Below are 16,589 nucleotides of genomic sequence, written 5' to 3' on the forward strand. Positions count from 1 at the left end.
ATGATCTGAAATTTCACAAGGGCACTAAGGTTAAAACCAAACAGCAAAAGTATTTATAAATTGGAATATCTCTGGGAAAATGTGTAGAAATCACTTAACAGAAAGAGAATAAGGAGTGAAAGTATACAGGAAACTATCCATGTTTGAGTAATCTATACTAGGAACAAATTTAAATCACATGCTAATCCCATGATCCAAAAAGCAAGAAAGCCAGTGAAGGAGGGCAGGGATTCCCCTTAGGTCCAGGAATTTTTGTAAGTTATGAAACAAATGCCAGAGGCCTTTATACTGTGTCATGGGTGGTGTTAATTTCCTGTGACCATATTCAGCAGCCACAGGTGTTGTAGGCAGAAAGGCAGGAGCCATTGACCACACAGAAAAACAACTGAAGCCGAATTTAAAGGATCTGTTGGAGCCCATGAACAGGACACACAGCAGAAAGAATGACAAAAAGACCATACCAATGAGCAGCCTTAGGAGACCAAGCTGGAACAATCAAGGTGTTATGTATGAAAATCCTTGAACGGAACTCAGCGAGTGAATGCCCAGCTTACGAGTGCCTAAGGATGTCTACTGATAAGGCTGGCATCCAAGTCCCCATTGCACCTGAAGCACACGGAGGCCACCATGTTGGGAATTACTGGTGTGTGGGCCCTGGATAGAACAAAATGTATACTTCAGGATGCAGGAGACAAGGAAGATGAGGTGTCTCCAAAGATCGCAAGATGAGATCAGGCCATTATAAGAAAAACATGGAAACAAAAACTTGTGTGGGTCTTACTGGCCCCTACCATATGCAGTAAGTGCAGTGATGAAGGTTCTGTTAGCAAAGCAGATAAGGAAGAGCCACAACAAACCCTCATTAAGAGCATATATTGGATGCACATGTGTCCTATGGGGCGAATTGCAAGGACAAATAGTACGCTTAGCCAGAAGACCTAACGAATTCACACCAGTTCATCAAAGCAAGGTGGTCAAGTCTGGGGGTCACATTGCCCACTGCTAGTGTCAACTGCAATACATGAGTTCCTAAGTATGTTGGCTATAATAAACATTTAAAAATGTGTGACCAGGTTATGTCTCTGTGGCACAGTGTGACCCTAGGCTAATTTCACAGTATCCTTGTATTACCCACAGGGATAAATATGTCCAGCCATGATGTAGGAGCAGAACACACTTTGCGCCCCTGTGCAGAGCCATCACAGGAAGTCCTGGTAAGCATCTGGATTCATAGGGGATTCATTTTCTTCCTAAGGCCAACAGAGAGTATATTAGAGATGTCTCTGTATCTGAATAAGAGCCAAAGCCGAAGAGCACTAGAGTGGGAAGGGTACAGTTCCCAATTATCCCGCGATACTCCTGACATACTATCCTTCCTCTGAAGAGTATTTGCAGACTCTCTTATAGCATCTGTGAGTAGGGAAATCTCCTTGGCCATCCTCACTGGCTCGCAAAACCTCAGGGAATGAGTGAATTTTGTACAGGGTCACATCTAGAGGTTAATGCTGCATCCAAGCATGCAGGTTTTCTCAGAATAACTAGGAAAATTTTCTTTTGCTACCTTGCCAGCCTGGAAAGCAGAATATTAGGTCCATCACTCCAGGACAATGATTCTACATTTACCTTTTGCCACCGTTACAAACTTCCAGAGATTAGTGATGCCTAGAGAATCAGCTCTTTGTCATGGACAACAAGTGTTTCCCCAGCCACAAAGTGTGCTTTGAAAGGTCATTTGGTTTGGTAGGGAATGTGATCCTACTATCACTACTTCCTTCACCTTGTAGTTTGTTTCTGGTATTATTCTACAGTTTCTTCTGGGAGTCTGAGAATGTAGACACCATGTACCTATAGCATTTTATACCATCGATACAATCTTCACAAGTTCTCTTGGAAGCACTCATGGAGACTGAAATTCTGATCTCGGGTCTCTCTGTGAATCATCACTAATGAGGTTGGTGTTCATACCTTAACAGTTGGGGTACCGGATCTAAAGCATCCCCTGATCTGAACACCCATCTGAGATCACCAGGGTGCCACAGCACTACTAAAGTAGGGAAGAAAACAGAAAAAGGAATGAAACAGTGAGGTGGGGAAGAAGCCAGAGGTGGAACATGACCAGCCTGTTGATCTCAGAAACAGGAGGTATCAGGCCATATGACAGAAAGAATAGATATGAGCACAGGGACACTGTAATGTAACATGGCTGGCATGAGGAAGCATGGCCAGCGTGAGTAAGGAGACTGGTATTGGGAAAGAGACAAACACAAACCTTTATAGCCTTACTCTTTATTGCCATTACACCCATACTGCCTGTTCCCCTATCCACTCTTGCCTGTCTCACCTAGGTCATTCTTACTCCTCACAGGTATACAAGGCATTGTTTGCAGTTCTTACTTATTTCTGAAATGATAATACAAATCTTCATTGAAGATCTGAATAACTCCAGAGGCTGTTGATGCCATGAAGGAAACAGGGACAGTGCTCTATGTAGCCCTGAAATGTTTCAGGACGTACATGTGTATTTCAGACAGTAGAGAGAATGGAGAGTGGGGAAGGAGGCTAAGCTTCTGGACCATACTATCCAACTATGGGAGAACCTCTACAGATAACATTGAGGTGGAGCAATTGGCATAACTTCACATAAGCAATGTTGATTTTAGGTTCAAGTGCAATAGGCAGAATTCGGGGCCTAGCCTGAAATGTCTCTCCAATGTCAACAACCTCCACCCTCCTTAACTACTGTCACCAACCTTGCCAATTCTTTCCTAAAAGGGGAAAAGTGTTCTAATGCTGAGCTTCAGCTGGAGATATGTCTCCCTCCTCTCATTAAACTGTAGAGGCAGACTCTCCAACTGACTTTTAGAAACAATCATTGCAAACTCACAATCAGAACCGAGTTGTTTATTTTCCCATTCAAATCCTACATATATTTGCACAGAGTCAGACACATATGACCGTGTGGATTTGTCCCGAATTATCAATTCACATTTTATCACCTGTCTGGCCCTCTGCATCCTGTCTTAGTACCTGAAGTGAGTTCCAGGGTTTTTCTGTGTTGACCTAGCTTGTCTCCTAATTCTGAAGTAGTGCTTGTGATGAACACATGTCCCAATGAATTTAGGTAAAGTTGGATGCTCCATCATCTTCCAGTCAAAGTCCAGAATTACCCTAAGGAACACGAAAAATACATACTGATTACAAGTATATAATATAAAGTTGTTTTGATACTTCTGGATGCTGGCTAAGACACAATAACTCCCTTCTAACTCTAGATCTTCTGATCTCAAGTCTCCAGTCCATGAGGTAAAGTCCATTCTCTATCACCCCTTCCCCACTATCATGTCGAGGATTACACAAGAAATCTCACAAGTCATGATTTACCACAAGCAAAATTATTCAGACAATGGTGGAAATAAATTTGGGAGAGCCAAAACTTAGGAGATGGGAAGAGGGTAAGAAATGGGTTTACTTCTCTTGGAACTCTGAGAAGGACAGGGTATTAAAGATTCAGCTTGGCATCTACCTGAGTGTCTCTGTACGTTACCCATGCTTCAGCAGAATTAGTTCAGCCTTAACCAGTTTTGCACAGCTGTCCTTCCAATTTGTTGTCTCTTCCAGAGGCCCTGGAGGAACTGCGTTTGGCCATCCTCTTTTAGTCACAAGCCTCAAATGTACAGGTGTGAAGTTAGCATTTAGGTACCTGACAAGATGGACAGCATGTACTAGCTACCCACCTATATATCCTTCTTCTTTACCCCCTCTTCATGTGCTTTCATCATCTTGTAGTAGTGCAATGGATTGAGCCACAGGTCTTTTCTGATGATCTGGTAAAGTAAGTAGGTAAGGTAAGTAGGTAAGGCAATTAGCTCAAGGTTCACACTCAGCACTCAGCAAGCCAGTGAACCAACCAACGTCACAGATGGCTTGCTTTGGCCTTTTGTAGTACCTCAGTGATCCTGTTTGAGCCTGCAAAATTGTGGTCTGTAAACCAGTTGAAGAAGTTTGGGCTCTTGTTGTGGTTTCTGTGACTGTCAGCTTCAATTTTATAATACTGACGCCACAGAATGGGAGTGGAATGGCACAACCTATATCCTGCAAGAAGACATGATAAGAGAATCCAAGTCCTGTTGGCCATTATCAATTCACAAACTCCAAAAAACACACTGTGAGCAAATTCTTACCAGTGATATCCACGACGAATTCCTTAACAACCACTGCATTCTGGAAGTATGGGTTATTTCTAAAGTAAAAGGTGATTTTGCAGGAACTCTTGGGATGCCTGAGTTCTTGTACCTACCAGAAGAAAAGGTAGAAAGCTAAAAGCCCTTTACAGGTAACCGGCAAGTTCCTGTTTGGAAGTGAGTTCTGTTCGTGACACTGTATAGCCCACCAAGATAAATGCCTTGGGTACTCACTTCCAAATTGATCATGTAGCTAAGCATGTCTTCATCTTGGTCACTGATCATTGCTGACAGCTGGGGATGGTTCACAAACTGCCTGGGTCAAGGAGCCTTCAGATGCTGTGGATGTGCTAGGTATAACCACTTGCATTGAAAGCAGCAAGTGATGTGTGAGGCTAGTGTCTTCCTAGGTACTCCAATCTCCATCTTATTCTAGGCCAAGGAATATCCTAAATAATAAGGTAAGCTTAGGATTTGCAAATTGAAGACGACCTGAAGTGAGCTCTGTTGTATTCTGTTCTCTGAGTGATGGGGACCAGATTTTACAATCTCTTTGTCTAAATGTCTTCTTTCCCACCTCTTTCTGACCGTGGCATAACTCACACCCCTTTCCCATAGCACCATTACAAAACTCTTCTCCAATTAGCAGCCTATGTGGCAACTTCCTTGTGCTACTCATTGTTTCTATGACTCATTGTCCCTACAACTCCTGCCTATACCAATCTCTAGCCTACATTATCCATAGTCCTCTTCTCTAGGGACCCTAGCAGTGTGATGTTCCAGATCCTGTGCATGCAAATGCCTCATAAAAGGTCCACTACTCGAAAACACAGGCTGCAAGGCAGTAACAAGTAAGATGCCTAAGGATACAGTTTGGGCCCAGAAGCCAGGGATGCCCCGGATGTTGCTGCTTCTGGAATCCAGGAGAGTCTTTTGCCTCTTGCTCAGATTCTGTTTTAGGCGTTCATGAGCCTTGGTGGCTTGGTTATTCACTGGTCCCAGATCTAACTGAAGAGCCTGCAATTCCTTCAGTGGTGGCTGTTGAGAAATAGGTTTACCGTTGGCTAACCATTGCTTCCTCCGTGCTTGTGATACAAATTGTCTGAAAGGTGCCTCTAAATCACCCCCACCAGCTTTTTTGTCTCCTACTCAGCCATTTTATTCTCCTGCTGCACCGGCCCCACAGCCTTGCTGTCCAACAGTGGCAGCACAGCCGACTCTCCAGTGCTCCATGTAGTCTCCACGTGCCTGTACCTTTCACAGGGATCCTTAGCCTGGCCCAACTGGACCTCCATGAGCAGCACGCAGGTTCTCAGAAGGCGTTAGCAATGCAGCAGTTTGCCGTGCATTGCCTTCCCGCGCAGTCTGTGCTTTCCCATTCCCGAGGGCAACCTCTCCTCTACCCGTGGGACTTGCCCACTCTCCTTCCCTTCTGCCTATTCTGCCTCCTTTTCCAGTGCCCTTGCTTCTCCCTCCCTGTGTGCCATCCCGGGAAACCATCTCCCCTCCCCGTGAGCCATTGTTCTGCTTACCTCCCTCTCTTCCACCCCACGAGCCTACTCCCCTTCTCTCGTAGCACATGCCCCCCCTCATCCTGGCATGGTCACTTCCTTCTTGGCCTGCTCTGCACCCATAACCCTACCCTGGGTGCCAAGGGCTTTCTCTTCTTGCCTGCCACGAGCTTTTGCCCCCTGTCCTCCTCTATCCTCTAGGCTAGGCCTCCCCTCCCCGGAACTCGGCTCCCTCCCCCTCCTCCATTCCCATTGCCAATATTCTCTCACCACTGGCCCGCCGCCTCCCCACAGGAAGCGCCCCCTAGATTACCTCTTCCGCAGGTGGAGGAGTCCCACATTCCTGTCTACTCGCCATGTCGTCCTGCTCGTCCTCACCCCAAGCTTGCTCCTGCAGAGAGCCACAAAGCAGCTCGGCCTCGGGGAACCGCCCAACCACGGACTGTGATGGGGGCGGGACAAGCGCCCTGCACCGGAAAGCAATTAGCTACTTCCGCCTGGGTCGGGCTCCCAGCCAAGACACGGATGGCACCTAGTTCCGCGTCATTCCTCCAGAGGCGGAAGTTGAAGGGGTGCCAGGTGCGGTGGGTCCGCCTGTAATCCTAGCTACCCCGGAAGCCTGGCCCGGATGGCGGGCGATTGAAGCCCGGCGGGAAAGCAAAGTCCGCTCCTGACACCATCGGCAGTAAACGACTCCCAAAACACCCCTAGGTGACCAGCTTTGATCCAAAGACCGCGGGGACACCCTGGGCCCTGGGTTCAAACCCCTGGACAGACGCAGGAAAGAGAAAAATCAACGGCAGGGAAAGAAAAGGGAGTGGAGGGAAGGGGAAGAAAGAGTGGGCACGAGACGTGGGAACACTGACCCTGGGGAGAAAGCTGGAGCAGACTACAGATTGGCATTTACTTAATAGTGCGGATACATTGTTACTTCTTAGTTGGGTGACTGCATCCCGGTTGTATAACCATACATCATCAGAACCTGAATGAAGGGCCTAACTCAGCATCATTGATACTCAGGGCAAAGCCTTGTGTGTTAAGGGCACCTATTATCCTGTGACATACAGACTCATTTCAGATCCCAAGTACAAGGCCAGGAAATTCTCAGCCAATCTCTGCCTCCCTGTCTCCCTTCCTCTCTCTCTCTCCTTTCCTCCCTCTCTCTCTCCTTCCTTCTCTCTCTCCCTGCCGCTCTCTCACCCTCCTTCACTCTCTCCCTAACCCTTCCCTCTCTTTCTCTATCCCTCTCTCCCCCCCTTTCTCCCCCTTGACAACTAAATCATTTCTTCACACTGCCATATTGTAAACAAATTGAAAAACATAGGCGAATAGGAGTCCTTGCATTCTACTCAAGACCCAAACTTCATTTGAGATTGGCTCACATTTCAGGCACTGTGTCACCTTGGTCACTTTGAAGGTGTGTTCTCAATTTAGGTCCAGCCTGTCTGGGCTTTTATGGCCCTTCCTATGCTTTCCCTGTGGCTGGAGATGACTGGTACATTTCCAATGAGTTGACAGAATAGATAACCACTACTTTCCTCGGTTAATTGAAATATTTTTACCCACATCTATTACCCTCAAGTAGAAAGAAAGGAAACCAAAATATTCTAAAGTCCACTGTGAGGTAAATACATAATGAAACTGATTTATATTTTTAATGACTAAGAAAGAGACACATGCAAATTGACAAGCAAGGGTTATTAAACATCCATGAAGAAATTTGAACTCTGGCAGCAGTGGCAGCAGAGCACCACCACTGCCCTGGCAAAGTCCCCGGTTCTCCACTCACCTCCAGTGCTCATTGGTGACTAGGAGAGGAAACCTTCAGCCCACAGGCAGCAGACAGACGCGGACTGCGGAAAAGTCCAACAATCCAGAGAAAACATTTTTGCCCCTCATGTCACTGTGACTGATTTCAGTTCCCTAGGTATTATGTATATATTTATTGGAACTAGGAAGGGAAGGGGAACATCAAAATGGAGACACAAAGAAACAATGAACAAACACCACAGCAGTAGTTACAAAATTATATGCCATAACTCCATGTACCACTCATGTGAGATGGGAAAGGGGAGTGGGATGGTTGGGAAAAAATGAGGAAGAGGTAATAATTTTATAAGAAATGTACTCCCTGCCTTACATGTGAAACTGTAACCCCTTTGCACATCACTTGGACAATAAATAAGTTAATAAATAAAAATAGATTAATTTTTTTTCTCAGTCTGGGATCTGAACTCAGTGCAGGGTGCTGTCCCTGAGCTTTTGTGTGCAGGGCTATTATTCTTGCCAATGTGTTATTTATTAACTTTTTGACTTGAACATTAGACCAAAGGGCCTTGTGGACATTTCTGCCTCAGCTGGCTTCAAGACATAATCGTCAGACCTCAGGTTCCTGAGTAGCTAGGATTACAGGAATGAGCTACCTAGCCCAGCTAAAGTATTAAAACAGTTTAAGAATTTTTCTCTCTATCCATCTTGTTTCTCCTTCTGTATATTTGTGCTGGTGTTGTTGCATGAGCTCAGGTCCTATGTTTAGATTCTCACACTTTGGGTTCTAAAGCAAGTATTGTGTAACCCACGGCCTGTGGCTCACATAATGCTAGAGATCAGCAGAACACTGTTGTCAAAGGCACAGCCATATGGACAGTAACAGAGAGCATCACAGATATTGGGGACTTTGTCTCACAGTGCAACATGTGACCAGGGCACTCAGGTAAAGTGTCTTCTCTGGGACTTACTGCATGGAGCCCCCAGTTCTGAGGGTGGCAGTTGGGTCTCCGTAAGTGGTGCTTCTGGCCATGGAGCATCAGATGACTCTTCATTCTGTACAGGTAGCTGCTCAGGTAAGAAGCTAGAAAGCTGCCCCAGAAAAACGCTCTCAGGATGGGCCTGAATTGAACTTGAGCAGCGCTTCTGGGCCAACAGCCAGGAATCCAGCCGGGTGTGTGCCTAGGTAACATTCCCAGGTAGGTCTCCATGAGCCCTCAGCTGTTAGCAAACATCAGTCTCCTTCCCAGAACCAGGATGGCAGCTCCGTCTTCAGCATGACCAGGTACCTGTCCAGGTTGCTGCTCATTTTGCTGACCATAAGATAGAGCATTGTGATAGGTAATCTGGAGTATGGGTAGGACAATTAAGCCTCCCAATGAGGAAATCTGTGCCTGTGACCAGACAACGACTCCAGTGATGGATGGTTCCCAGGATCCCAGCCAGAGTGTGGGTTCTGGGAAATACACTGAGTATTGGCCATGCAGGTTCATCTACATGGATCTGCTGCACAAAGCCAGCTTTTGTTGTCTGTGGAGAACATCATGGGGTGCAGAGGAAACCAGATGGCCCCATGCTCAACCACAAAAACAAGCTGGTGACCCAGTGCCCAAAGCACACACACAACCCGTGCATTAAATAAGTAAAATCTTAGGTCCATGGGCACCCATGTCCTACACGCTATTTCAGGAGTATTGTGCATGAATGCTAGCACACTGTTGTGCACCAGGAGGCCCACATCGATAAGCAGGCTCAGGAACACCAAGAATACATATGGACAATAGAAGTCCACATGCACCAAGAAATGCATGTGAATCAGGAGGAACATACAAACACTGAGGCTCACATGAACTAGGACATACCTGCCCACCAGAGTTCTAAAACATGCCAGCAGTCTCTCTTGGACCAGGATGGGAATGCACAGCTATATTGGCATATGTCAGATGATATGCAGAGGCACCAATAGGCTGGTGTGTACTAGAAGGTACTTTCATTTCAGGAAATGCATGCATAATAGTAGTTTCACTGAGTACCTATGACACATTTACAGCGGAAGGCTCATGCACATCAGCAGGTGCACATGCATTAGGAGGCTCATATGCACCAGCAGAGACAACTCCAGTGGGCATGCACAAAAAGTGTCCTCCATGCATCAGACACACAGGATGAGGAAGTTTTTGTGCACAAAGAGGACCATAGCAAAGCTGGTGGATGCACACAAAAAGCCCTCCCCTGCTATCCAAAGCACACATGGAGGAGGCTAACATGCACCATCTGGTGGACATGACTGAATGCCCTGAATTACCAGCAGAATTACCAGCATCCCTGTACAGGTCATGTACCACCAGGCACATATACATCAGCATACCAGTCTGGGCAGCCTAAGTTGCCGAAACCACACACAACATGGACCATGCACCATAGGAATAGGAAGGAAGCAAAACTGTTTATAGGCCAGGAGTATGTGGTACAGAATCTATGGGACCTGATGCTACTGGCCTCTGTCCCCCAGATTCACGGAACAATATGGGGATCAGCATGACTCTGTGTACCTCAATTTTCAGCACAAAAAGTAAACTGGACTGCCCTAAATAACAACACACAAGCACAATAAAAAACAAAATATCAGATGCATGCCCACCAGAAATGGAAAGCACATTTGCAGCAGCATGCCTGCACAAAGGAGCAGGTGTACAGAGAATAGCATTCACACACACAATCCAAGGTACTTGTGCACCAGAAAGCAAACTAATGGACACAAGGAGGACCTCGAGTCACATTTAACAGCCAACACGTGGACACGTGCAGGAGCAGACACATACAAACAACACGCACTAGAACACCGTTGAACAGCTGAGGGTCACGTTTACCAAACACATATTGGCAGGGGCACAGGCACCAAGAATCTCATGTGCACCAACCGGTTAAGCTGAATGAGTAGGTGTATGCACACCAGAGGGCCTTTGCATTCTATGAGATGCATGGAATTTAGTTGGCACATGCACTGCAGTTGCCCATGTGCTTCAGTGGGCACACACGCACCAGAAATTTCTCACACACTGTCAAGTGCATAAACTGCATAAGGCAAAAGAAGTCTAGGTGGTGCATGATTAAAGTAGGATCGTATATACCAATAAGCATACGTACAAATGGAAGCAGCTGGCCTGTGAGGATGCACGACCCTGCCTATGTGTTTCAAAAGGCCCCCAAGCAAAATGGCATGGGTACACTTAGAAAGAAAGCCAACATACTGTAGGCCAAGCCTGTGGACTGTAGGATGTGCAGGATTCTTTGCCCTGCAGTACTGGGTAGGCTTGGAGTCCACCCTGTGGACACTTATGGCACAGCAAGTGTGCCGCATATATCGAAGGCTTCTGCACAAAACATGAACAGGACTGCCCTAATACCAGCTTAACGCCCCCCCCTCCATGCACACGGACTAAAGGAATATAAATAAATGAAAATTAGATGAAAACCCACACTCAAACAAAAAGTTAAGCTATCATGTGCATGAACACCAGCAAGCTATGTACACCATGAGGCCCACAAACAACAGCATGCCTTCTTGCACACAGAGGCCCATGACATGAGGATATACACGTGAATGTGTACAAGAAGGCCCACATGCACTAGGAGGCCAATCCTTACCCAAAGATGCATAAATAGGTGCATGTGCAGCATTCTGTACATGCACACCAGCATGGACCACAGTAGGGCGCAAATTCTAGCATGCACAACAATAGGTGTACATGATTCAAAAAGAGTGTTTACAGAAACTGGTTACAGAGTGCTTACAGAAACTTGGAATTCAACTCCAGGGCACAAATGATTTAGTGCTTGAATCAAACATGAAGCCCTCTTTCCTTTGTTCATTTTGAAGGTAGATTTTGAATATAGACCAGGCTGGTCCAGGCTGTTACCTCCCTACTTATGCTTTCGTTGTGGCTGGAGATGACTGGTGTATTCCAATGCACCCAGCCATTGTTCTTCTCTGGATCCTGGAGAATAGGTACCCACACTTTACTCAGTCTTTAATTGGAATATTGTCTCAGGAACTTTCATGTCCAACCTGGGCATGAAACTTCTTCCCTCATCTCTGCCTCTCAAGTAGCAAAGGGTCCTGACAGGGTCTCGGGACCATGCTGATATGACCACACTCCTACAGTCCCTGTGGGTCCCAGAGTTTACCCCCAAGCTTGGCATCAAGATCCATGTTTCTGAACAGGAGCTGCAGAGCACTTGTGCCTCTATTGGAGAAAATGTTTCTACATTTGTCTGGAAGTCATCATGCTACCTGTTCCCTGTCTTGTCTAAGTCTCCTTGTGAGTCTCTGCCATTTATGGTGCTCTGTGACCCTATGGCAAAGATTTTCTCACACACATTTCACTTGAGTCCCCTTCTTCTATATATTATAGGAATGTATAGTGTATGCAAAATAAGAATCTAGTTTGGTGGAGGAAAACTGTGATTGTTATCGTCTTTCTTTGTAAATTTCCTGAGAACTGATATTCCATCACTTGATTCTGAAGTTGCATACTGACTCAAACCTAGAACACCCCATTTTTAGCGTTTCAAGTGCTGGAATTAAATTAATTGTGCAGACCTCTCTAGCATATTCTTTGCTTTTCATATGGGTATTGCCTACTGAGGACTCCTTTACTGTGCTTTTCCTTGATTTTTTTTTCTGAGAAGGAAAAATAACATGTTTCTCATAGGGCTTTTTTTCCTCTTGATTCTTTGCTTGCTGTATGTCATCACAGATCACTCCCCTATTCCTATCTGCATATCTTCCTCAAATTTGCTCTTCTGTATCCTACACACATGGTAATATTCTCCATCTCATTTTTCAATGCTATATCCCTCTTTCCCTATCATTATGTATAATGGTACCTGCTCCCTTTCTTCTTTTTGGCTTTTCTTATCACTTATTCTTTTCTCTGACCTTCATACTTTCAATATTTCCTCTTCCAATTATCTATTCCTCTGATATTCCTTCCTCTGTTACTTCAATACATACATCTTCAGCTGTTTCCTTTTCTATATATTTTGACTGAGCAATTATTCATATTCATTCCTTAATTCTGCTCTTCTTCTACTCTACCTTTGTCATCAGAAATTTTCCCATCTAACCTATTCCAAGTTTTCACTTGTGTATTCTGTAAATTTGTTTGTAAATCTTCCCGTTCCCATAGCCTTGTCTCATTTCTTTCTTAACTTACTCTTGTTATTTTGTAAATTTCTCTTTCAAGTTCTCCCATCGTGTTATTCTATCCTTTATGTATTTCGGCTATTTTTCCTTCTCTATATGCTGACTCCAGTCAAAACACCTAGGATTTATCATCTGAATCTTAATTCTAAGTGTTTCTGTTCACCACTGTTAAATGTATTAACACTTTCTGTGCAATGTGTTCCTTGGCTTTTCTCACAATCCCTGGCAACATTCATCTGCCTTCTGTGTCTGCCAGTTCCATTAAAAAGTTATACCACGTCAGTGAAACTGTACAGGATTTTTCCTATGTGTGTCTTTTATGTAGCAAAATAGCACCAGTTGTAAATTCACAGACAAGCAGATACACTTTCTATTGACATTGTCCATGCCATTATTCTTGGTATAGGAAGTTCCTTCCCTGGTTAGGCTGCATAGTATCCCACTGTAAGTATACAATCTATTTGATGTGTTCTTGAGTACTTGCATTGTTTTGTCCTCCTCACAACTTTGAATAATTCTACATGATTTTTTCATCTGTGTTCTTTAGAGCCCCAGAGTTGCCATCTGTTTGTGATTCTGACAAGTAACCATCTCTTGCAGTTCTTTTGGTGGGCTGTTTTCTCTTTGCTCTTGATTCTTTTCAAGAATGTCTGTCTTTAGATCTCCCTTACACCCTACCAGCCCCACTTTCGGGCACTAACCAAAAGATCACAAGCAAGACCACACAAAAGCCACCAGCACAACTATTTTTGTCACAGCACAATTTGTCATTGCTGAAATAGGGAACCAAACCAGATGCCCCTCAGCTGATGTCTGTGGATCAAGGAATTGTGGTGCATATACACAATGGAATTCTATGCATCTATCAGAAATAATGATATTGCTGCACTCATATGGAACTGGAAGGACTTAGAAAAAAATCATACTAAGTGAACTAACCCAGACCTAAAGAAACATAAACCCTATGGTTTCCCTCATAGGGAATGATTTGTATATATGTGATAGACATAACAGAAGAGCACACAGCACAATAGCTATGCCCTATGAATGCATAAGATAATGTTAAATGAAATGAACTCCGTGTTATGGAAATAAGTGGTATATGAAAAGCTCATGGTGACCCTTCCAAGTCCAGTTATGCTCCCTGGGTGCAAAATGTACCATAATTACTTTGAAGAACTTGAAATGAGCAGGAAGGTGGTAAAACGCTGGGCTTTTTTCAAGATTTGAGGCCTGTGGTGAAGTCTAGTTTTTCAGTGTGTTTGCATATAATTTGGGTGGGCAACAGGTTTCTTCCCAAGAGAAGTCTTCCTCCTCTGACTCTTCCACTGCCAACAGGATGATGACAGTAACCTTTATGTGGATTACATTTTGGCTGCATCCAGCCTCCATGCAGAGAACTATGACATTTACCCAGCACACTGGCCTAAGGTGAAGGCAGTTCACATCCCATGTTGCCAACTTTGGGTTTCCCCCATTTCATGCCTCCCGCAGACCCTGTCCCCTCTGAACACAATCTCTGATGGTTCTGATTTTTCTCACACAGTCAGCTGATTTCAAGGGAAACATTGACTTTTTATTTTTCAAACCAGTTTTGAATATTTCTCTGTAGTAGAAAAATGCTGAATTATTTTAACCAACATATTAACTGTTAAGCCGGTGAACAAAGGAACGAGTCTGAATAAATGGAAAAGTGAAGTAAAGCTTTATTTTGTGCCAAGCATCAAGAAACAACTGATAGGCCGGCCAGGGCTACTCCTGAGTAGTAGCGTGCTGACCCAATCTCTTACAGGCTAATTTTATAGGGAAATCCCACAAAGCACAGGGCTAGGCCTGACCTTTGGTCACAATTGGCTCATACTAGGAGAATTTCACCAAGGCTCTGTTTGCTGTCACTTAGTTGACTGTTAATTAGTTTAGAAATTACCTATTGTTACTCTGCAGCGAAGAGCCAGCCCAGGTGTCGGGAAATGATTGTCATTCCCAATTCAGACAGTTCCTCGTGCTTGGTTTTCTGGTTTGTGATGAATTCCAGCAAAACGACATCAGCCAGGGTCACTCCGAGTTCATTCTAAGTTGGGGTCAAGATAGAGTCACCTGGGCTTTTAGACTGGCCCCATCATTGACATTTTTTGCGGTCAAATGAAATGTATGAATAAAGCACAGAAATGTTTACTATTAGGGCAATCATTCAAATCTTATAAATGAAATTTTGTCTCTATTACTTGCCATGTAATCATCAAGGATGTGTTAGTTAAAGAAAATTTTTTTCTCAGAATCTTTGTGTTCTAATTATCTAAATGTTCCTTTTTATTCAATTTAAAGGTGACATAAATTTGCACATGGAATTAGAGAATACAGGTTGTTATGAATATTTACATAGCAACGTTTATTTATGTACACACTGGATGAACATTCTTTTTATCAACTATATAACTTTCATCCTAAAAAGTATAAAAATAAATAGCAATTTTACAGTCAATAGCTGCAAAACCTGAATATGAATCTATCCCTCTAACTTGACATGAGAAATCTTGATAAATAATTGACCGTAATTTAAGTTTTCTGAGGCAATCCCTAACATAAGATATTTTAACATATAGGTGTGAGGTGGTTGCATTACATTGATCACTGTTAAATCTTTTCCTTATTCTTTTTTAAAAAAAGAAATGTATCCAATGCCTAACATATGAAACCGAAACCTCTCTGTACTTCTGTTTGACAATAAAAAAATAATAAATTTTTATTTTTAAAAAGCCAATGTTCAAATAATGAGGGCCATATTAGTTGCATTACTAAAGTTAAGAAGACATAAATGTGCATAATGTACTTACACTATATATAGTTTTTGTTTTATGAAACTCTGGCACTGAGATGAAAAGGAGACCAGGAAGTAGGCACTTGATACTTGTAAGCATATTGGAGGAGTTGACAAAATGGCAGAGTTAATGAGTAATCAAAGTTCCAATGTGAGATTGGGAGAAGATGGCGGAGAAGCAACAGTGCCCTAGCTAAGCTCCTTCAAACAGCGCAGTTTTCCCACCCCAGAGAAACTTTTACCGCTAGATAGATAGCTCAAATAACTTCTAACAATACAGGGATTCCAGCCAGGAAGGAAAAAATCAACTTAGCTGGTCTGAAATCACAGATTGGAGCTCTGGGCGGAGTCCCAATGCCACAATAGTGCGGGCACCGGCACCACGCTGCGCACCCCGCGCAGCTCAATGGAGACCAGGGAGAAATTCTCCAGGGGGCACCATACATACAGATCGCAGGCTGAGCACAGACGGGCTGAAATCTCAGAGACAGTGTGAGTACTCCCACGAAAGACAGGCTCCCTCGCGCCCAAAGAGCAGCTCTTCGAGAGCAAAGCACCATCTTTGACACTGGCAAAGCGTCAGACCAGACTGGAGCTAGAGCCTGCCTGGGGAAAGCGAGGAAAAAGCAGCCATCTTTGAGAAGGGCAAGAGGGACCAATTAGTGAGAGCCAGCTCCGCCCAGGACAATGCCCCCTGCCCCGGTGAGAGGCATGTCCTGGGCCTCGGCCCGGCTAGAGGTGCCTGCCCTGCTCACCGGAATTCCTAAATTAAAAAGCAAAATCGGCAAGCAGCTATCGGCGGCATGGATCTGCCAAATGGGAGAACTAACTTCCCGAGACAGATAATCGGTCCCATTTAGATGCCCATTCCCAGCCCGAAACAGAGCTGAATTCCATAACCAGCTCTGCCCAGAAGGCTGCCCCACCCAGGATGGTGGAACCTCCCCAAGACTCAGCCCAGTAAACCAGGCCAGAGTCGCCCCGCCCTGCTGAGTCCATAGCCTATTCAAAGCCAGGCACTAAAGGCAGTGGCCCCACAGCAGACAGGAGGAGCCAAGGCTTCCGAGACCGCTCACATCCCCACCTACAGAGCACGCTCAAGA

General features: G+C 44.6%; 1 protein-coding gene across 1 annotated transcript; it reads right to left on the reverse strand.

Annotated features, from left to right (window-relative positions):
• Positions 1-1,199: 1,199 nt before the first annotated feature.
• LOC125344790 (testis-specific Y-encoded protein 9-like) lies at positions 1,200-6,050 on the reverse strand. The gene is made up of 7 exons (XM_048337124.1): positions 6,006-6,050; positions 5,052-5,219; positions 4,416-4,493; positions 4,182-4,293; positions 3,947-4,092; positions 3,756-3,824; positions 1,200-1,250 (listed from the first exon to the last, which is right to left on the reverse strand). Exons 1-7 carry the CDS (start codon positions 6,048-6,050, stop codon positions 1,200-1,202), a joined length of 669 nt encoding a protein of 222 aa, XP_048193081.1.
• Between the last annotated feature and the right edge of the window lie 10,539 nt (positions 6,051-16,589).

Source organism: Perognathus longimembris, unplaced genomic scaffold (genome assembly GCF_023159225.1).
Source record: "Perognathus longimembris pacificus isolate PPM17 unplaced genomic scaffold, ASM2315922v1 HiC_scaffold_4287, whole genome shotgun sequence".
NCBI classification, from domain to species: domain Eukaryota; kingdom Metazoa; phylum Chordata; class Mammalia; order Rodentia; family Heteromyidae; genus Perognathus; species Perognathus longimembris.

Coding starts and splice junctions, on each gene's coding strand:
- LOC125344790 (XM_048337124.1), bottom strand. CDS start 6,050: ATGGCGAGTAGACAGGAATGTGGGACTCCTCCACCTGCGGAAGAG. Junction 4,294..4,415: donor GCTACATGATCAATTTGGAA/GTGAGTACCCAA, acceptor TTCTTCTGGTAG/GTACAAGAACTCAGGCATCC. Junction 3,825..3,946: donor GCTCAAACAGGATCACTGAG/GTACTACAAAAG, acceptor TTACTTTACCAG/ATCATCAGAAAAGACCTGTG.